Genomic DNA, 23,550 nt, shown 5'->3' on the forward strand with positions numbered 1-23,550 from the left:
CATTTAATATTTTTTGATAAATTCTTATTATATCCAAGTGTCCCCATGTTTTAACACTTCATATTAATTAAATATGCACCAAAGAAAGATTTTAAAAAATACCTTTCCTTATACATGACTAGGCTAACAAAAATATTCTGTAGAGATTTTAAAAACTCATTGTTTTCATAACCTATGCTATACAGTAGATGCATTTAGAGCTGAGAAAAATTATTATGATACTACACATGCCCGGTCCCCAAATATTTGAAATTAACTTGCTTTGATAAACGTATACAGTAGTACGTTTCCAGGTAAACTATTTATTAAGTGCATTTCTTTTTAGCTATTTTGCCTCACTATTTCAATGGCTTCTCATTTTTAAGAAGAAAAACACATAATTATTTTAGTACTAATCTTTTTTTAAAAAGAAATAATGTGTTCTTCCCTCCCATAAACAAATCCCAGACTTTATTTTTTATTTATTTTTATTATTTATTATTATTTATGCCTACAGCACCTGGTCTTGCTAAGTGGTCTCTCATCCAAGTACTAACCAGGCCCAACCCTGCTTAGATTCCAAGATCAGACATCAGGCTTATTCATGGTGGCATGGCCGTAGACCATGGACTGTGGCTCCACTGGGGCATGAACCCAGGACCTTCTGTGTATAAAGCAGACGTGCTAACCGTTATGCTATGCAACCAAGTCCCCAAACCCAGACTTTAAATAATTGTCTTTTTCCTTTCTGGTTATATCTCAGTGGTGATCTCCCTACACATGTACACACACACACACACACACACACACACACGTGCACACACTCAATAGGATTTTTCTCTTTGCATCTCTATTTCTGTATCTCTCTCTTTTTGGTTTTCTCTCTTTCATTCTTTCTCTCTACCCTACTCCCCAGCCCCCCATATCTCCCTCTCTCTGAAATCTACTCTTCAGAGTTAAAGCATAAATAAATTCATTCATTAATTTGCCAAGATTATGTTTATAAAGGGGAGTAAGCAAGAAAGAAAAGCAGTCCGCTTTAGAGCGAGAACGCCAGCTGCTGCCATAGGAGAACAATGCAGGAGCCCTTGTTCACATGATAGCTTAAAATGTTAAATGTGAGCTTGAGTTCTGTATTATATCCCTAAGAGGGGATTTTACCCATTAAAGTAAGGATAAACTTGTTTATCTGAGGTGAGATGCTGATTTAAAAATTAGAATGTCTATGAAATGGCAAACATGAACGATTTCATTTATTTATGATCACCAACATGCCGTAATCAAGGAGGAACTCATGATTCAGTGATCATTCGATTCATTGTGACATGTGTTTCTTTCGGCAAGAGAGGCAAAAGAGGTGAAATCCACAGCAGAGCATGACAGAACATTTAGGAAACAGAATTTTATTTGTTCTTCTGTTGGGAAAGCTAATTACTCATCGATTTGAGACCTTATGTCTTGATAAACATATATTGATTGAGCCTGATTATTTCCTGCAATGTCAGAAACATTTAAACATATTCGTGTTAGTACAAAAGCTATATAATTTATTGGTGGGCGCTAATGGCTTTAATGAAGTCAGAAAGCTTCAAGTGACAGAAGTAATGAAAGGAAGATTGCAATCAGTGCATTTTCTAATTCTTCATTCCAGCTACAAATATTAGCCTATTTTGACTCATTAGCCATGTTTATATGTTTATATAATGACTCATTTACATAAACAGATCTGTTTAAAGTAGACCAATATCTGGTGCCCTGTTCAAATTCAGAAAACAAGGCAGAGGGGTCTGAGTCACCAAGAGAGATTTAAATCTTGGAAAGTTGGACTTGTGGGAAACTAAATGATAGTTTAGTTTAGTTTAGAAGCTAAACTAGTGATAGCTTAAATAAATAGTGACCTCAGCCTTACCCATATTGGCTTTATTGAACGTGCCACACATTTCCAGTCTCATGGCATTGGAACTTGGGATGCTCTTTCCTAGATACCTGCACAGCTGTCTGCTCAAAAGTATCACTGGAGAAAGATTTCCTGACATTCTATATCATATATGACAAGGCATCCCCTATCTTTGTTGCATTTTTCTCCTTAGCTTCTTACCTTCAATGACCTAGTCCATACCTGTTTTCTAAATTACCGTATGTCTTATTCACTAGCATTTACTTTGCTCCTTTTTGTTTACTGCTTCCCTTAGCTCCTAGAAGAGTTATCTGGTAGGCATTAAGTGAATATCTGTTGATTTGACTGGAAGGTAATTGTGACACATTAACATCATTTATTTTGACTAATACTATCTCAATATCACTCAAGTCACTGTAAGAAATAAAAGATATGGTCCTTTTCTTCAAGATGCTTATAATCTATTAGTGAGATGAGCCTGTCACATATTATATTAGCTACCTATTGCTGTGTAACAAATTATCCCAAAACATTAGTAGCTTAAAAATATGAATATTTATGATCACATATGGTTTCTGTGGGTCAGGAATCTAGGAGTGGCTTATCGGAGTGGTTCTGGCTCAGGGTGTGTCGTGAAATTGTAGTCGAGATATTGGCCTGAGCTGCAGTCATCTGAAGGCTTGACTGGTGCTGGAGGGTCACTTCCAAAGAGCTCACTCACATGGCTGTCAAGTTAGTGCTGGTTGTTGGCAGGAGGCTTCTGTCTCTCACCATATGGACCTCTCTAGAGGGCTTCTTGAGAGTTCTCATGATGTTCAGCTGAATTCTTCCAGAGAAGTGATCCAAAAGAGAGTGAAGTGGAAGCCACAATGTCTTTAATGACATTGCCTCGGAGGTCACCCTCTGTCATGTTTACGATATCTTAATGGTTACACAGGTGAGCCCTTCTATATGTGGAAGGGGACCACACAAGAGTGTGAATACCAGAAGGTGAGAATCATCTTGGAGACTAGCTACCACACACATGAAAAGTAACAAAGCATGCATGCCCATGTGTAATTCAATGTTAAACTGTGAAAACATTCAAGGCTCAAAGTGGTTTGAGAACTTGGACTTATATAATTAGAAAGGCTAAGTTAGATGGCAAATTTAATCCTTATTTGGTCAAGAGTGTTTAATCCAGATATTTTTTAACATAAATTTCATCTGTTCGTTTGTTCAGCAAATATTTATTAAATAAATATTTATAAACAATATTTCTTAAGCCCTTTCTTGCTGTGTTAGGTCCAGGGATTATGAATAAAGCCCAGGCATTGGGAAGGAAGTACTCATAGTCTATCGTGTCTAAGGTCAAAATTTTGAAGCAATAATAGTTTTGAATAAATTTAAATACTTTGTGCAGGGCGGCAAGAACCATAATCCAAAGCTAGTTTTTTCTCTGGGCAATAACAAGAGAAATTACAGCTATACAAAATAATCACAAATGTGGATGGAAAATAAAATAGCCTTTATGCTATCATTATAAGCGACTTCAATTTAATACAAGAAAGGTGAATTTTGGAAATAATCAGCTAAGTATTCTAACATCAAAAAATTCTCCGATCATGATTACAAGAAGGAAAACCACATGACCACCTTACTAAAACGTATCGGTAGAAAGTAATCTTGTTCTCTAAAGCATCTCTACTTCCCTGCCCAAATTGCAATGTAGCTTCCTAGTTTTGTAAATTTATCAGTCCACCAAAACATTTTCCACGCCAATGACACTCCACTATTGTATGTCACAACAATGACTGACCAAAAGGACATTTAGCTTCTAAATCAAGTGACCATTCTTTCTTTTAACATTTCTCTTCTCCCTGTTCACTGCCTGATTTATTATTCTTATCTCTGTCACTTTCAGGCCCAAGTCTATGTCCTATGTCAATGCTTATGTTCATCCCCGTCTAAGGAATTAAGGAAAAAAACTACCATCTCATAATCATTTAGTCAATGTTCTTTAAGCCAGAGATTAACCCAATGCACTGTCATAAGTAACATGAAATTCAAGTAGAAACCAAACCCCAGTCTAGCAGAAAAACAGACACTCTCATACACCTCTGGTGGAAGATAATAAATGATAGACATAAAAAGGCTTTCAACGGTGCAGATGCTCTTACTTATTAATTTCTCCTCTAGGAATGTCATGAAAAAAATGAAGGTGCACAAAGATGGAATGATAAAGAAGTTCATGGCAAAATGGTTCGTAATTGTGAAAACATGAAAACAAATTCAGTGTTCATCAAGAGAGTATTTGATTGTATGAATAAAAATACAAAAAAATACTGAGCAATCATTAAAAATTATGTTGTAGAACAATATTTTTATGGCGCGAAAATGTTTATGATATTTAGTTAAGAGAAAAAAACAATGTAAACAACTATGTGATTGATACTCCATATGTGCTTTCAAAAGTACATATTTACTGCAACCACCACCTTAGGTTCAAACCGATGGTGACAAGAGAACTTGTCAGAAAATAATTTTGAATGGGGAAGATTGGAAGAAAGTTTAATATCAATATGAAAATAGAAGGGATGCTCTAACCTTTGCAAGGCACTATGCTGCGGTCTGGGTGGGTCACAGAGAGGAGGACACACAGCTCCTACGTCCCGGAACTCACATCACAATAGCAGGAATCCCTCTTGACACAGATACCACTCTGAGAGTTACCAACAATTGTATTAATATGCTGCAGCACCAAAGAGCTTTAAATTGCTGAAGTTGGTTAAAAATGCATTAGCTCTTCTCTAACATGATTCTGAGAGCACAGTAAAATCAAAAAGACTGCTCTAGCCGCCCGATGAACTTGAAGTAATGAGGTCTCTAAGTTGACTTGAACAGAAGAAAATGATATTAAGCTTTCATGGAGGACAAATGAAAGTATCTACCTGTAACCTTTCTGACAGCTAGAGATTCTTTGCCATTTAAGACTCTGCGGCTGTGGTGTATTATTTCCAGGCAGCCCAGAGTTTAATAAGACTTCGCGGAGACACCTAACCTTCCAGTCCCTGGCTGCCTGCTGGCAACCCTAAGGCGCTCATTGTGGAAGCTGACAACCTGAACTAACATCAGGGCACAGATTTCCTCAGACATAGGGGCACAGGTTGGCATAGTAATGTCTGCCTGCTGCCCTCCCCCACCTTCTCCATCCATGCAAATTGAAGAATAGTCTGATTCTAAGCCAGTCGCAGCACACAGCGCCCTTGGGTGTTTAAACCAGTAGATTCTGGGGATCGTTGTTCTTCTTTACTGTATAACCTGGCTCTCCTGCTGAATGAAGGGCTGCCCCCTTAGTGTGATATACAAGGCTTACTTTGGGCAAAGCCTAAGCTGCCTGGTCCAGCCTTAAACCCCACTGTTCTTCCCATCACAGTCTCTACCCGCTGTACTATGGTTATGCTGGTTAGGTGTTTGCTGTTCCTGCTTTTCTCACCTCTGTACTTTGTTCAGCCTGAGACTTTCATCCTTTCCAGCCAGCCCATGTTTTTATCTTCCAATTGTCATGTTGCTTCACAAGTCACTCTCTCTCCAGCTTGACTGTAAAAATAGTAATGATAGTTCCATAACATGCAATGTCTCAGGCACTTTGCTATGTGCTTTGCATGCCTTAACTCATTTTACTCTGCTCAACAACTATAGGATATTAGTATTGCTATGACTATTATTATCATTACCATCACCTTCGTCCTAATTTTCAGATAAGAAACGTGAGGCACGGAGAGGCTAAAGCAACGTGACGAAGTTGGTATCAGGTTTATGGGGTCGAAGGTCATGTATACCGTGTTCGCTGTTATATTACTAGTGTCTAGCACAAAACCTGGCTCATAGTACTGAATGAAGGAATTAATGACACGTCTCCATGAAGCTGTTCCTGCACTCAGAATTATACTCACTCTCCTTTGCTTTCATAGCTTCACTCTACTACTTAACGCATGAGTACTTAATCTAATAAGGTTAGACCGCAATTTCCAAAAAATTTTCACTTTTGCACATTGTCGCACATTCACACCCTGACCCTCCTTTGCTTGGAAGAAGTCTGGCTTTTGCAGATGAGGTAATTCCCAGCTCTGGTTCTGCCTGAGAGCAGCTGCTGCTGAGAGATGGGGCCAGGACTCCCTGAGAAGAGGTGAGAAGAAGCACTGTGGGCTGCAGTTGGCCAGCCCCCTACCCTGCAGCACAGCTCTGCCCCCTCTGTAGTGAAGGGGTTCCAAGAGCTTGCTGACTGACTCAGAACCACCACTCAAGATGAGCGTCCCTTACTAACCTCTCCGTTATGCCTCCCACATCTTTGCTTGGTCCACAGTAGTAGGGCAAATTGTGGAGGTCATGGAGAAACGGGGGGCAGTGGATTGCAGTCAGGCAACTAAGCAGGAAGCTAGAGAGGGGACATGGTGGTCTTATGGTATACCCGGGGTATGATCTAACTGTGCTGGTTAAAGCAATGAATCCCCTCAGTCCAAGACCTAGTGAAGTTTAAAGGTCAGATGTCATTGTCATTGGCCTTCTCCAAATCAAGAAGAACCAAAGGAAGGGTTTGGGAGGGGAGTCTTAGTTCTGCCTTGACTTCTTCCATGCATAGCTGTTGGCAGCCCAGGTCTAAGGCTATGTGTTGACCTCAGATTCTGTGATGTGGTTTCTTACCTCTGGCAGGGGACACCTGAGACTAAAGGAATTGCATTAATAGATTTTGTAACTACTGACTCTTAGCTAGCTGGGAAGAGAGCTCCCTTCTGCTTTCAGGCATTCAATATTCAAATGTACTTTCTGCTTTGAGGACTACCTGTATTTGTTTACATTCTCCCATCATTAGATTTTAAGCTCCAGAAGAGAGAGATGTGGCCACATTCACATTTGTCTCCTGTCTACTCCATTCTCTTTGGAAACTGTAAGAGAGCTGTTTCATAACATTTTAAATTCATGAAATGTAAGTGCATGTCAAAATAAGCAAGTGTCACTGCTAACATAGACTAATTTTGATCAAATATTTTTTGGTGAGCTTCCTGGCTTTCAAAAGATCTTTAGAGCCAGGGCCCAAATTCCAACTTGCTGACGGAAGGAATGCTTGAGCACAACACAGACTCCTTGTGAAAGGCAGTTATACATTTACTGGAATACATCCAAACGACACAGAATCCTGCCACTACCCATCAATATTAAGACTTTCCCCCCTTTCCTTTTCTAACTGAATGTCTGTGAAGAAAGCTAGGTGATTTAAAGCCATTGATAAAATTCAACAGTAAGCTGTCCCTTAAAAGATAGATGTTACTGTTAACATACCCATCAGAGAGAAGATCATAATACCGTTTACGATGGTTTCCAAAGATTAATTTTAAGAAAGAGAAACAAGGACTTCTGATGTTGACGACTAGTAGATGGAGTAAGAGTAAGACAAGTGATCATTTCAAACGTGTAATTACATTTTATCTTAGTAATTACTAATTGCATACTCAGTTTCCTTAAACACATACTTGGTTTCCTTCTAAAAGAATAAACAGAAGATACGGTTGATTTACAAAGCACTTAAAAAATCTCATTTACTCCTCAGGACAATGTTTTTCTTTAGATAGTTCCATTCCCATTTTATATATGAAGAAACTAAATGGCCATTCCACCACCCAGCTAGTAACCAGATCATTAAATGATATAGACAGTTATCAAGGGCATGGGATCTGGAACCAGACAGAAATATACTCAAATTCTGGCCCTTCCTTTTACTGGTTATATGATTTAGACAGGTTGGTTAGTGAGTAAAATCTGAACCCAAACTTAGATTTTGCAACTCAAAATCCTATGACACACAACACCAAAGTACTAAGAAAGGCATGGGAAACAGAAGGGTGGTGGAAATACATGCATACTTTAATTTGCCAAATGAGACATTCCACCATTATGGGTATATCTCCACTCTATGTGATTATTATAGAGTCTGAAAACACTTAAAAGAAGTGACCCACTCTTATGAGCCCTTAGTGATATGTTGTATGGTGTTGGTTTTCTATTTATTTATAATAAATATGTATGCTGCCTCCACAGAACTCACTACTGTGGACTGGGCAGGGAATGAGCTGAGCCCCATCAGTTGAGGGTCCAGTATGGGCAAGATCCAGACAAAGCTGAGAGGGTCATTCGGCAGAGGCCTGAGCTAGCACTCTGAGTCCAATTCAGAGTGCAGGACTGTTTTGATAGTAGTTCTGCCCTAAGGAGAAAACATCCTATGGGCCAAGTACAGCTGGAAAGCTGCCACCATAACTGGTCTGTGAACTTGTTGCTGGAACTCCGAAGCCAAGTACATCATTTAACTTTTGGCACAATCATGTTGTGTAATAAATCACCTCAAAACTCACTGGCTAAATACAACAACCTTTATTCTATGGATCTATAGATAACCTGGGGCAGCTCTCCCTCATTCTGAGGGTCTGTGGGTTTGAGTTTTCTCCATGGCCTTTCATCCTCCCTGAACCAGAGGGCTCGCTGGGGCATGTTCTTTTTAAGGCAATGGCAGAAGTACAAGAAGAAAAGAAGAAACACACAAAGTCTCTTAAGGCCTTGATGAAAAATTGGCACCATCAATTAATTCAGCTCTGTTTCACTGATAAAAGCAAGGGGCCTGGGCCAAAGTCACAAGGCAGGGAAGTATGTTATGCCCATGCCAAGGCCATGATAATGATACACTTCCGGAAGACAGAAAGAACTTCAGTCAATCAATCAATCAACTACTATCTACCTCCTTGGCCACATTTCACATCCCTCCAATCTGAAAACATTCCCATTCCCAACAGAAGACACTCAGAAGTCTCACCCAATCATGGTATCAGGCTGAACATTTAGGACTTCATGATCTACATCTGGTCCAGATGTGAATTGGACCTATGAACTAAAAAGACAAATTATTGGCCCATCCCTTCCCCCACATCCATACAATATTCAGTGGCACAACAGGGATGGAATTATCACAATAAACACTCCCATTTAAAAGAGGAAACCTGGTCCTTGGCAATTCTGAAATCCTTTTAGGAAAATGAGCCAAGTTCCCTTGCCATGGGAGTAAGACATGTTTCTTGATAAACCTTGGAAAAGGAGGCCAGCTAAGAGCTGTGGGATGAGGAGGATCCCTAGTTCCTTGTCCTGTACTGGTTCTGGCTCTATATTCTGAGACATTCTTTTCTATTACCTTCCTTATTTGCTTCTGAAGAGGATGTTCGAACTTATACCTTTTTTTCCTGATGGCTAAGTTTTCCCAGCCTGTTTCCTATCTCTAGAAAATTGGGGGCTCAGAGACCATTTTTCACTCCCAAACAGCTTCAGTCTCTTTTAGTTCAAGCTGGTAGTGCTTTGTCAATATCGCTTTCTCTACAACTGAGTGGATTTTCTATGTACTTGATTATAGTTCATTCCACGTGTCAAAATCACATTTTTTTTTTTCTTCAAGACCTGCTTCTCTCTCCACATTTAATTACTAGCTCTTTGGGCACATCAGATGGCTGGCTGTACTACCATGCCTTTAAGCTTTATAGGAGGTTTTGTTCAGCTGAAAGATCTACTAAAAGCCACTGTGTAATATTTTTCAGTGTTGTAGCCACACTTCTGATTGGATCTTTACCGTAAGACCATGATTTCCTGTAAAACATCTGGTCTTTGTCTCTCCTGCTATGATTCAACAACCATGCCTTGGACTTGATATTTGTCCACAGGCTATATCTTAACTTGAGAATATTTTTCTGGCTGGAGAGCATAAAGATAAGTTTTATTTTATAATCTGGTAACTTCCGGGCTGCTTGCGAACTGTATTTTGAGGGAGGTTCTTGTTTTTCTTTTTGGTGGTTTGTTTTTGAGCATATCTCTTGCAGTACCTTTCTATATGTATTTAGAAGCAAACTACACATCTCTCAACATTTTTCTTGGAAACCATTTTCTCTTCTCTCATTTGCCCTTTTATTTGATTATGTTGCTCACTCCTTTGAGTGTTTATACCACATAACAAATCAGTGAGTGTAAAAGTCCTGAAATTTAGATACGTGGACATAGAACGTCCCACTTGTACCTTAAGACCAAATTTATCTGTACTAACCAATTCTTCTAGAACTCTATTGAGAGTCATCAAGAGTTGGCTCAGCCCTAAAGAAGTGATAGAGCAGGATTTGGATACTTCTAGGATTTTCAAAATCTTACTTCGTCACTTGGAAGGGCCACAGGTATAAATTCTACTGGTCTAGAAGTATCTGGAATAAAACTCTACCATTTATCAGCCCCAGTAAATGGTGGAGTCATGGATTATCAGCTACTTAGTAGCAGTATTAGATAGCAGAATGGTTTGGTTCTATCAAAAGCATGACACAAGTCACCTCAGGTTCATGAATGAAAGGTTCCTCCAAAAAGAGCTGACTACCAATTTTTTTCCACAAAGGTTCTAGACCAATTTACAAAGTTTCTGATAGTTCCTAGGTCTATTAGTGGATGGATTAAAAATATCTGCAGCCCATTGCCCTCTACTGGGAACCAGTAAGTTCAAGGCTGTACACACTATAGGCTTTTGCAAGTACACATGAGTACTTCTCTATATATCCCACTGGTAGCAACAAGAGACTAACCTACCAAAGTACACAGCCTGTCTCCAATAAAGATAGAACTAAGCTGCTTACCACTGAAAATCTCTACATTAATTCAACTTCTAGGATGAGGCATATGGACCAAGACTATCTGGAATATAGAGTAATAGAGCTGGCTTTGGTGCTCAACTCTCCAGGGTCTGGAGATCTAACTGGAGACTCAGCTCCCAATGCACCCAGACCTTCCATAAGTTCATGGAGACTGCAAATAGGAAGGCCTGACCCAATTCATTCCAAGGAAGGATCTGCAAGCCACTCAAAATTGTCAAAGCAGAGCTCTTATTCCAACCCGATGGTTGGGCAGAAGGCCCTGACATATTGCCTTACACCTCACATATCAAACTTGGTACAGCTGGTGTATTTAGAATTTAACCTCCCTTGATGGGCAGACACAATTTCCTTCTGGTGTTCTCCTTTGGGCCTAGCAAGAGGTTCTAGCTATAAATGTATGGTACTGCCCATGTCTAGGCCTGACCTAGGAGTCAGCTAACCACACACAGTTCTTGGCCCCAGTCCCCCAGAAGCAGGTGTGTCACTTCAGGTCCATTGATAGGAGCATTTTAGTTCAATAGGCATAGAAGAGGTATGGCAGAGGCAGTCAGAAGAGAAATGCTCTGAGCCCACAATAATCAGTCATAACTTGCATAGTTTTCCACATGTTAGAATTGTCATATGCACGTTATATATATTGTTTCCTTTCACAGCAACCTCCACTTTCCAGAAAAAAATAAAATAAAAAAGGCCTTAGCTCAGAGAAGTTAAATAACTTGCCTCAGGTCTTCTAGCTGGGAGATGGTAGCACCAGGATCTGAGAGTAGGCATTCTGTTTCCACAGTCCCACTGCTATGCCCTGGTCTCTGTTATGCAGCTTGCCTTTGAACATGGGATTCCCAGGCATGATTCTTAGCCCTGAGGACAGAGATGTTAGCAGGCTGTTCCTTCATCCCTTTTTGTGGGCACAGTCTATCTGGAAATTTGAAAGCCTATATTCTCACATGGATAGAGGTTTCCGCAGCCTTTCCTTGGAAGGAGACTATAGTTCCCAACCCACATATTTATTCTCAGAACCATTCTGAGCTGCTCATGGACACAAAGTCTATGGTGAAAATTCCAGATTTCTACAACTCAAAACAAGGCGAAGATGAATTCAATCTGGAAATTTCAGTACCTGATCTGTGAAATCTGACTTGTGAGCATAGGCTGTGTACTAAAAGGAATTACTTGCAAGGGGTCTAACTGATATACTTAGATGGGAGTTTATGTCAAATACTTGAATTGTGGTTAAAGTCTTTCAAATACAATTGTAGTCATTTTTTTATAGTTGATTCTAAGCAGTAACAAAAAAAATGGGATTAATTGCTTCTCAAGACATCTTGTAGGCTGTGAATATAAAAATCTTATTGCCAAAAAAAAGAGGAAAACTTTTCCTGAAATGCTGTGGAGTCAATTCAGCTGGAAGGAAAAACAGGAAGCCTTAATCTTCACTGTTTTACATCACTTAGAATTTAAATATTGATATGTTGAGAGATTACTCTAGTCACTCTTGGTTCTTAGAGTGGCACTGAAATGCAGGCTTTGTCAAAGCATGAATAGCTTAGAATCTCTGTTGAACTCACATGGTTTGGTCCAAACTTGATATTTGTCCCACATTTCTAATCTGCATGTATTCCTGTCTCAGTGGACAGCACTGTGAATACTAGAGACCTGGAATCAGCCATGACTCCCATCACTGTCTCCTCCCTATATCCAATCTCTAAATCCTAATAATCCACTGATGTTAATAGCTTGAATCTATCCAATTCTCTCCATTGCAGCACCACCATAATTTGGGCCCTCAAAATCTCACATCTGAATTCCCAAAGTAATCTCCCAACTGGTTCCCTGACTCCCTCTCACTCCATTCTCCACACTGTTGTTCATGTGATCTTTCTGAACTGTAAAAGGAATTCCACTCTTCACTTGGTTCCTAGAGCTAAAAGCTCCTAGCCTGTGTACACAGTCCTCCCAATCTGCTGCGGGCGACCTTCCTGCCACCACACATCACTCCAGCTACTTCAACTAACAGTAGGTCCCGGATGTCTCTTGCTTTTTCTTCTCCCCTCAAGCTTTTTGTTTTGTTTTGTTGTTATGTGCTTAGAATGTCCTCTTTCCTCACCTCCTGTCTGCAGGGTGAGAGACAGACATGGAGAAGGGGAGCCAGAGCTGGAACTAGAGATGGATGTACATACACACACATTTTGATGTGTACAGAGCATGATCTAGACGGACACCACTAAAACTGTTCAGGGCAATCCCTAAAGAATGGGGTTTCAGGAGAGATGTTAAGAGAGTAGTATTGCATGATGTACTTTTTACTTTTCTATGTTGTTTAGATTTGTTTTATACTGAATATGTTTAAATTATCTCTCTATATTTTTAATTACATCAGCCCATCCTCCCCTCCAGAGATATTGATTCAATGGAAAAGGGTCCAGGATTCTGATCTTCTAAAGACTCCCACAGACTCTGTTGATCAGTTAGTTTGGGGAACTATGGTTAAAATGATTGTTTCCAATATAATAAAGCCATTGACTTTTTTTTTCTTCCTAAGGAAAGCTACAACTCTATTATGCAACCATTTTTTTCATATTTCTTTTTATTTTGTACTACCTTAATTCCACTACAAATACACATTTTCTAAGTATATTTAAATTATAAGAATTATAATAGCCTTGGCAACCATTTTAACAGCCACACTTGAGTACAGGGCTTAAATAATTATTGTAAAGCATGTGTTTGTATAGCAAGTTTCATAAACCATTTGAAAATTAGGGCGAACAAGAAAAAATCTACAATCAGGATTTCTTAAGTTCTAAATTTTAACACTAACTTAGATATCATTTGGTTGACTCTCAAAACACTAGATAGTCTCAAAATATGAAGTAGAATGTTATTACAAATATCAACTTTGGTATGATACATACCTATTTCACTAAACATTTTTTTTAAGTTTTTGATTTTGGAAAAATATGAAGACGTAAATGTTTTTATAATTAACATTTGAAGACATTTATAATGCTCTAAAATTCAGACATCAAAGCATCTATTTCTTTAAACTTGTTAGTTATACTCTCAATACATTCCCCAGCTTTTAATTTTATCCCATCAATTACAAGATAGTCTTCTTCACAGTGGTTTTCGAATGGACTGCATGCAGAAGCTTCAGGGCTGCATTTAGATAACTGTAAAAATAACCATACAATTCATCAGAACTACATATAATTTACTTCAAGATGAGGCTAAATTATTTGAACAAAACAGAGTAGTCAGTAACTCCTCGAGCCACAGCCGTTACACAAAGTTTTCTGTTAGGCCCGTGGTCAAAGAATGATACCCATATATAGTATAATGTATAGTTAATGTGTCAGCATAATAACTTTTATTTAGGTCTTATCTCTAGTTCCCAACATTAGACATTTTCAGTTTTAATTTTATGCTTTGAAAAAATTGTGATCATTTTAATGCTGTGAGTTTTCCATATTTATTTTTTAAATTATTGTTATAGAGAATACAACTTAAAACTGCTTTAGTCACATCTTCTGTGGTCATCTTCTCATAAGCATCTTACAAATAGTGATGGTTTTCTCTACCTTAGTGGGACAGGACACTGGTAAAAACAATGCAACCATACATATACACGTAGGAGATTTATAACTCTGAGGTTCATTAGAGGTAGAGTTAACTTCCCATGAAAAAAAAACATACACGTAGTTTATACAAGTATTTTCACATATCAAAAATGTACTTTTAAATACAAATAATTATTCAGTAAACTCTGTCTTATTTATATATGTATATCTAATTTTTGAGTTATTCAGATCAATTTTATTAAAATCTGAAATTAATTTCCTCCCATTGCTTGCCAAGTTAGGGCGTGCCAATCAATGTTAATATTAGCTAAAGAAGAACGTAATTAGGAAATTGACTCTAGTGAGCAAAATAATCTCATAAAGTATTTCAATGACAAATAGAAATAAATTTTGATTATCCATGTGTGTATGCTTTTTTTTTCCATGTTGCTACTCTCATCCCTTGATATAAATTCTTGAGAGAAATCAACTTGAAAACTGCTATGTGAAGTGAATAATGAAAACATTATCAAATTTACAACTTTGAAAATAGCTCAACACAATATCTGCTTCGAGAATAAACACACTCAGAATTTAAAATGATCAGGAGGCTCTTTAGTGTGTTACCTTATAAGAGGCAACTTTCTCCTAAAAACAAAATGCATCTCCTGTTTTAAGTGGAGTAACCTTTGGAAGCCATATTAATTTTTTCTACTAACTAAAAAAAAAAGAGAGAGAGAGAGGAAAGATATCCATGAGGTGATCATTTCTTTACTTTTAAACTGGAAATTGCTCCAGCTTTGAAAGTTGGCTTCATTGCTATTCTTTTCATTTAAAAGAGAACAAGGCCCTAAACATCGTGAACCTGGTGTGAATGCCAGACTTACAAAGCTGAGTATAGAGAGTGGCTTATAAACTAGTCAGCAGGAAGCACTCACCTGCCTGCCAGCAAGTTAAAATGGTCAATTTTTACAATTCCTAAATGTCTTTTGAAAGCATATAATATTACAAGAATTTAAAACAAAAAGCAAGCTCTTGCCTGGTGATATAATAAAACTACGTATTTTACCTTAAGAAATAAAAATCAGAAGTAATTTTCTGTTTTATCAAGTTACTAGTTGTAATGGCAAAATAGAAGCCAATTCTATGACTGTAAAAGCTCCAGGACATCTCTATAAAAATCAACCTGGCTGTATTTTTGAAAAGATGAACTGCAAAGACTGAAAAAACACTGCACAAAAAAACCATATGGTGCTCAAAACACACATTTGCTAGGAAAGAAAAATTTGTATGTTAATTATATCTATATATGACTTATGTCACCAATCTATAGATCTTGTTATACAAAAGATAAGACACGGATATAAAACAAATTAAAAAAAAAAAAAGAAAAACTCTAAATGGAAAAATGGCATTTACAACCCATGGAAATTCAGATACAAATTGGTATCACTGGTGCTGATTAAGAAAACTATCATGTTTTTCAACTCAGTAAGAGTTTTTAACATTAATTTTATTTTCTTTTGATCTCCTTAACTGTAAATTCTGCATATATTTTCTTGATTTCTAACTCAACAAAAGAGATGTTTAAGAATTATCTTTATTTTTGCTGAACTTCTGAAATGAAATCATGGAATTGGGTAGCCTGCCAAAGTGTGCAAACAACCTTATCCATTTACAAATCCATCTTTTTCTGCATCTGAGAACAGAAAGACTTACGGGTTGGGAAGTTGCTCAAAGTGAGAATGCGAAAAAAGAGATAAAGCAAGGAACTCTTAGCATTTACTCTCTCTAGTGATTGCCATCACCAATTCTCATCTGTAATAATAGCTAACTTTAGATGTTGGTTACTATGCAAAGAATTTTTCCTGGTTTGCCTTATTTAACCTTCAGAACAATTCTCTGAGGCAAATGATAAGCAATTTTGCTAAATTACACAAGTCTTCAGTGGCAGGACCAGGACTGGGACACAGGCATTACATTGCAGAGTCAGTGCTCCCAACCCCTGTGCTCTCTTAACTTCAGGCCCACTATATATCTACGTGAATGAATGACAGAATGAATGAGGCCTTAGGAATACATGACTCCTCCCTGCCATTTTTCTTCCTAACTACTCAGGGAACAGCTGTACCGCCTTGTGGAAGTGTCTGCCTAATGACTTATTTTTCTCACACCTATCACACTGCTGCTCTGTATTAACGACCTAGGCTTGTACTCTCATTTTATTTGCAGAAACATGGAGTTCATGTGCTACATAGTTTGCCAACCAATTTAAATTTTTGTTGTTAAATATAAGTATTGAATAGGGTAAGCACACACGGCCTTTCTCAGCCCAACACATTTGATCCTAAGGGGAAAAAAAGATAAATCTAGATACGAATGGCGAAACGCATTCCAATAAAAAAATTCTACCCCCAGTATTTTAACAATGGGGTTTGTCTTGGGAGAGCTTATATCTGTGCATGAAACAGGGCAGATTTCCCAGCTCTCTGTCTTACCCTGGCTTCTTCTCCAGGCTGTAAAGATTGGCGATAGCGGGGCGGCCTCTCTGCAGTGGTGCTTTCTCAACCACTGTGATCCTCTCCCCATCTGTCGTCATTCTAACCTCAAAGATCCAAAATTAAAGGAGCTCCTCTGCTAAAACACAGATATTTTTTCCAAGACCGATAGATGTATTCTGATTTCTCAACAGGCTACTAGTTTATTATTCAGCTCATGATAGACAAGAGCTCAAATTTCAGAAGTGAAAAAAGTTGTCCATATAATTAAAATGTATAACCAGAAACAATTTCTGCCATTTAAAGAATTTGAAGTTGCTATATATGTCTGATAATAACCAATAGTAACTATCAATACTACCTTTTCTCTTGCATTTATTTCCTCTCCACATTCCTCTTCAGACTCATCAGGTATTGCTGTGGGCTCTAGAGCTTGCTGTAGCATCTGCTCCAGCTCTTTTAGTAACAATTCTGTTTCAGAGACAACTAAAGAAACATCATTAATAGAGTAAAAAATGCTACATCTTAATTAATTCAATCTAGTTCATAATCTTAATCACCCTAAAAGAGAAAACCTTTTAAATGTTACAAGATAAAAAAATAAATATTTTGTATAATTTTCACATATGGCCTCTGTTCGATGCAAAATTATTATGGATTTCCCGGTGAATATTTTAAAATTAAACCTTAAAAAATGTCGGCGACATTCTTGCCATGTGTAGACCGTAAAGTATTCCCCAAAACAACAAAAGCACACTAGAATTTTTTTTTAAATCAGGAGCCAAAGGCACCAAACTATATTATTTATAAACCAGGGATCAGCAAATTTTTCTCTGTGAAAGGCAAAACAGGTTTTGTGGGCCAGATGGCTTCTGATACATCTACTTAATTCTGCTGTTGTAGTGGAAACCACAGATATGTACATAAACAAATGAGAGGGGCTATGTTCTAATAAAACTTTATTTACAAAAACAGGCAGTGTCTGGAAGGACGTGGGCCACAGTTTGCTAATCCCTGCAATAAACCATTAAAACTACTGTTTAAAGGGGGAAGCCATGTAAGTAAGTAGCTAGGCTAGACACAGGCTAGTCTATTCCTAATCCAATTATTGAGACATCTTAATTGCCTGATATTTTTTAAAAAATACAAAAATTTTATGCATATTTGCTACTGTGACAATAAATATATAAGTAAGCAAAAATGTGGTAATTCACTGAAGTTGCTGAGATAAAATAATACCCCCATCAAAGAAATAAACATTTATTATAACTCTATAGTCTCAAATACTGATTAACAATATGTAACTAAATTTTTTACTTAAACAAATATTTTCATTTGATATAGAGTTTTGTTGAAGTAAAGATCAAGGAAAGGAAGCCACGTGGGTTCTGCTATCCTACACAACGGACAGATGGAGCATCTGAGAAGTCCTTCCAAAGCAACATGATTCAAAGATAAAGACTATGAATACACATCCCATCACCTTCCAGCCTGGATACAAAAATCTGACATACTACCTCCTATTATCCACTCCCTGTTCGTTGGCAGGTAAACAAAAATCACATTAGGTAGAGCAGCTGAAAGTTCATGGAACATGAAAATAGACCAAGCAGGACACACACTTTAGAGCAAAAATGTTATCACTGAACACAGAAGCAAGGTGTTCTCAGCAGTAACATTAATTTTTAACCTAATTGTCGAACATATTTAAAATTTTTATGATTAATAACTTTTAAGAAGAATGCATATGATATACACACCTGTACACACACAGATACACACAGACAGGAATCCTTGTAAACTAAGCAAGTTATAAGTAAAAAACAGATTATTAATATAAAAAGTTTTCCTCTCCTGCAGTTCAAATGAATTCATATTTTATTACATCTTTTTTATAATTTTCTCTTACCTATTACTCATAAGAAGGAAATATAAAAATTCTGCTAAAACATCGTTTATTAACTAATAGTGTCAAATAAAGTCATGGGAGGTTATTAAATAGAAAGTTTTCCTTTTTTGGTTATCCCAACAGTACTAGATAAATGATTTTTAGTTGACATTTTTCACATTACAGTTTTGTCTACAAAAATAATTCTTCTGTTAATATTTATTGCCTGCCCCAAACAATGTTATATTCAATCAACAATTATATACTGTGTGCCTACTAGGGGCCAGAGACTCAAGAGAAGAGGCAAAGATCAATGAGCTTTCCTGGCCCTCATCTCTTCCCAGCGAATCTTACATATTTTCTATGGTAACTTTCAAAACAGTTTGGAAGTAGCTTTTTGATAAGCCATTCCACACTTAAGAACCAATTCTTATGTTCCAAAACAAACAAAAAAAAACACTATGACCATGCCACCCTGAACAAGCCTGATCCTATCTGATCTCGGAAGTTAAGCAGGGTCGGGCCTGGTTAGTACTTGGATGGGAGACCTAGTTAGTACTAGGAAGACCAGGTGCTGTAGGTGTAAAATATAAAAAATAAGAGATTGTAAGCTGACAAAGTTCTTGCAATCTGTGATGTCAACTAAGGATTGCCTCTCAAAAAAAAAAAAATTGGGTCAAAAACAAGAAAACAAAAACTGTAATTGACATGTTAGTTATATCCATGTAGATCTGCGCTCTATGGTCATTGCTAAAGCTTAAGAACACAGAGTATGAACTATTACTTTCTAGAACAATGGTATTCAAAATTCGATAGGAATAAAAATCACCTGGCAAGTTTATCTAAAAATATAAATGCAACTCTATGTTTACCGAATCAGGATTTCCTAGAGGAATGTATATTTTTGTTAAGTAATTTTTTGAATGAAATTAACCTCTCTGTTATGAGAGACTTCTTACTTAGTAACCTGTTATTTAACAGACAACTACTTGCGGCTATCTTCACAATGATTCCCCAGTCCCCCTCACTGATGTTGTGTTTTCCTACTTTACATTCTGAGTCTATGGATATTGATACTGACATTTAATGCACGGTTGAAAAGATAGATTTTGAGCTATGCTATAAAGGAAAAATGGCACACAAACATCTTTATATTTCTAAAGCTACGCTAAAATACAATCAATTTGTGATAATGAATGTCATTGTTGAATGGCATTGTAGGCTCTCTGTTTTCAAGTGATCTGGAAAAATATGTACACTGCTTTTTGATCAAAGGGTAGACAAAGTAATGGATGACTTCATAAATCAACCAGGGTTCATAAACACCAACTTGACTAATGTCAAATTCTGCTTCCAGAACAATGAGAGTTTTGCTTTTCTAAAAAGTTATTTCTATATTATAAACTGATAAGAGTTCAAAAATAATTCTCAAAAAAATAGCAGTTACTGTAATCTACAAACTAGGTTATCAAAATTGGTCAATGATATCTTCTGAAGATAGAGACAGAATGAATGCCTTTGTTGATTGCATGACCAATCATCTTCTATCAATACCGATTATCCTGCAGTTTTCCTGACTTCTCTGAATTCGTTGTTGAGAGTAAAGTGGTAGTATTACAGCTGTTCTATCACTCAGAGACAAAAAAAAAAATCTCATCCTAAAGTCCATATCTGGTGTTTAAAAATGAATTTTTGTAAATAAATCAGTGTTGTTTTTCCAAAATTCCTGATAAAAGCATTTAAAGCATTCACATGTATATTTATGGAGTTTTTCTTAAATTTTACTATTCTATTAAATGTTTAAAGAAGCTGTTTCCTCCCTTATATAAAGAGGTTGCTGGTTGGGTTATCCTAAAGCTGGCACTGAAAGACATTATCTTAGGTAAATTTGCAGGGCCTTTTCAATGTGGAAATTTTGAAGGCATTCTTATAGAGGAGGAAGAGGAGGATAAAAAGGGACTTGGTTCTGTTTTGTTTTTAGGTAACCACTAACACTCCTCTGTGTGCTTACAATTTAAGTGTAGAGATGAATTAAATATAGGCTGAAACATAATGAAGAAGAGAGCTCCATTCCTGAAGACATGAACAGATATAGTAGGCACAGGGCTTTGTAGGAAAGGGGTATGAAGGCCAACCACAGCTTTCATCCTAGAGGTGAAAGATAACTCCAAACCAAGAGTAGGTAGGCAAAGTTTGTCTTGAGTAGCGAGACATCACCTTTCTCCCTGCCACCCCTTCTATCTCTCAGACACAGGCACCAAAGACCTTCATGCTCCCTCTACGGCTCAGGCCATGATCCAGACCTTTCTTATATTAATCATTTTCTTCCATGCGTACATGTTCCAGGAGGTTGATGAACACATTCTTTGCTAATTTAATAATGAACGATAATAGATTATTAGTTTTTCTTGGGTTATATATCAACTTTTTATTTGATCAAACTTTTATAGACTATCTACTCCCCAAAAAGAAATTTGCTATTTACCAAATAGTGATACAATAAAACAAACGACAAAAACTCTTGAAGACTAAGAGAAACCAAAATCAATTCATTAAAGGGGATACTAAGGGCAATAATTACATTTAAAAAACATTTAGACCAGTGCTGTACAAAAAAACATAAATTTAGCTTTAGGCTTCCTGGTACTCAAAGCAACAAAAGAAATAGCTGCACACTTTGATTAATTTAAGAAGCTATGTGATCTTAGAAAAGTCATGTAACCTCTTAAGTGCCTCAGTTTACCCCTTGATAAAATGGGAAATATAATATCTACTTTATCTACCTCATACAGATCTTGTGAAGGTTAAAGAAACTAAAAAATATATGAAATACTTAAAGCAGTGAGGACACAGTAATTTTTATAGGTATTGGTTATCATCATTATTATTTCTATTACTTTACATTATCACAGATGAATTTTCTTGTCTCTAAATACTGGGAAAAATGAATTATAGGGACAATACAAATATAATACATGATATTCCTGGTAGCAGTTTTCCAAAAAATGAAAACATGTTCCACAAATAGTTATTTCTCAGATTAAATCTTTATATAGCCATGGGCATATAGTTTAAATTATTTAATGATTCCTCAAATTTTTCTATTAATTTCCAGAAATGGTCCTCTCCCTATTGGATAAGCAGGCTTCCATTGCATCTCTTTATTACAGAAGAGGAAACTGACACTTGGAAAGTAAAGTAGCTGCACTTTATTAGCTCTCTTCCTGATCTCTAAGATGGGGTAGCGGGGAGTGGGGGTGGGGAGAGAGAGAGAGAGAGAGAGAGAGAGAGAGAGAGAGAAGTGATCAGTAGAACAAACTTACGAAGAAACATCAAATCTGGGGCAGTAGACTAACAGGAGACTTTAGCACTGGAAATGTAGGGAAAGCAAGTCCAAACAGTAGGGCTTTCAGAGATTCAAGAAGATGTTATAATTTTCCTCTATTTCTTGATCTAGAGCTGATCCTACCTTCAGAGGAAATGAGATATCAGAGGCCTGGATCTAGGAATCCACAGAAATATGAGTCAGGGATAAAATATTTGACAACAAACCATTCTTTCAGGAAATAGTCAGCTCTTGCAAAGCATAGTGGACTTGATGTTTCTGCTCTTTAGGTGTTCAAACTGGGATAGAGTAGCAAAACACAGATTAGCTTAACTATTTGAACGATTAACGATTGAGACTTTTAGAGCCATAGAGAGTGCAAGACTCCTGAAAAGGCTTCCCTTTACATGGATAACTACCGAGATGTAGTCGACTGCTCATTTACATGGAAGAGTCATTTCCAGTCAGTGGACGCCCGGCTGCAATGGGTCTCTTCCACAGTATCCCTTGTAAGTTAGAGGGGAGAAGGATCACAGCATTGCAGCCCTCAGCTGCAGTGCCAGAGTCTCCTAGTAGAAACTTAGTCCAGGGATAAGTTGACTTTTGCCTTTTTACAGGAATATTTAAACTAATCTTGTAAGGCTAAGGGACTAAAGAGCCAAGAATAGGCACCTTAATTAGCAGGAAAGCAGCAGCAAAATAAGTTTAAGAAGGGGTAGAATCAAAAGGATTTTGTAGTGATTTAGGAGAGGAACAAAAGGATTAAAAAAAATAGCTACTCCATTCTTCTGTCTGTTCTTTTTATTAATGAGACTAGAAATAAATGGTTATTTAGCCAATTGAAACGCCGTGCCATAGGATCTGGGGGAGGCTACAAGGGAGAGCAAGTATGGCACGAATAACTTCTTGGGGCTTAATGTGCTTTAAAACCTTTTTGCATGGCTGCCAAAGTTCCATCCTGCAAATAAGCATTTGCTTGCTTTTCAAGACTAAGGAAAATGTAGAAAGAGTAAAGCACTTTTGAAAACTAAAACTTTCTCCCTGCATTCCACATTCACCCTACTGTGTTCTAATACCAATGGCAATTAATTCAGCTGGAAGCCCCAGGCTGCTGCTTTTCTTCCTTCTCTCTCTTTGGCACCCCTAGGACCCCAATAAATTTGGAATGGAGAGGTCTGGTTTGAAATGCACTGATGCTGGTATTTCTTCCCACAACTGCTGGTGCTTTATTTTTTTTAAAAAACTTCAATACATGACAAAGCCAGAGAAAATTTAATTCAAAGAAACAGAAATCTAAAGACAACTGAAAACTTCTAGTATGTAAATTTATACCAAAAATGACCCACTAATGTTTCTCAGATACATATATATGTACAACATTTTTTTCCTTTAAAGGACTAAAACTATATTTGGTAGAATTAAATATAGGTAAAAGAACTAAAAACAGGACAAACCTCCACATACCCATGTTTTCCTTTGATAAGGCATCATCTGAACAAACATTTTCAAAAGAGTATTTTAAAATAGCTTTCCTAGAAAAAGAATTTGACACATTTAGTTTCAAAAGGTCAATCATGTATATTTAAATAATCATCCATGTATATGCATTGGTAATTGTAAATTATGAATATTTATTTCTTTATCTTGAAGTACTTTTTCTTGGTTGTTTTATACTGTAAGGCAGCATGCTACTGTGAAAAACCAAAG

At 37.1% G+C, this 23,550-nt stretch overlaps 1 protein-coding gene and 1 pseudogene across 3 annotated transcripts in view; one reads left to right on the forward strand and one right to left on the reverse strand.

Moving 5' to 3' along the window:
- Window positions 1–1,906: 1,906 nt before the first annotated feature.
- The window catches only part of ZCWPW2 (zinc finger CW-type and PWWP domain containing 2), a 119,649-nt gene continuing 98,005 nt past the window's right edge, over window positions 1,907–23,550 (reverse strand). For all 3 annotated transcript variants that reach the window (XM_039836704.1, XM_039836703.1, XM_039836702.1), the window contains exons 7-9: window positions 23,308–23,375; window positions 16,992–17,116; window positions 1,907–13,745 (exon numbers count right to left, since the gene is read on the reverse strand). In XM_039836704.1, coding sequence (XP_039692638.1) covers window positions 13,584–13,745; window positions 16,992–17,116; window positions 23,308–23,375 — 355 coding nt within the window. In that variant the 3' untranslated portion in view covers window positions 1,907–13,583. The remainder of the gene's footprint in view (window positions 13,746–16,991; window positions 17,117–23,307; window positions 23,376–23,550) is intronic.
- On the forward strand, window positions 18,976–19,101 carry LOC120581848 (uncharacterized; annotated as a pseudogene).

This window comes from Pteropus medius, unplaced genomic scaffold (genome assembly GCF_902729225.1).
Source record: "Pteropus medius unplaced genomic scaffold, Ma_sr-lr_union100, whole genome shotgun sequence".
NCBI lineage: Eukaryota > Metazoa > Chordata > Mammalia > Chiroptera > Pteropodidae > Pteropus > Pteropus medius.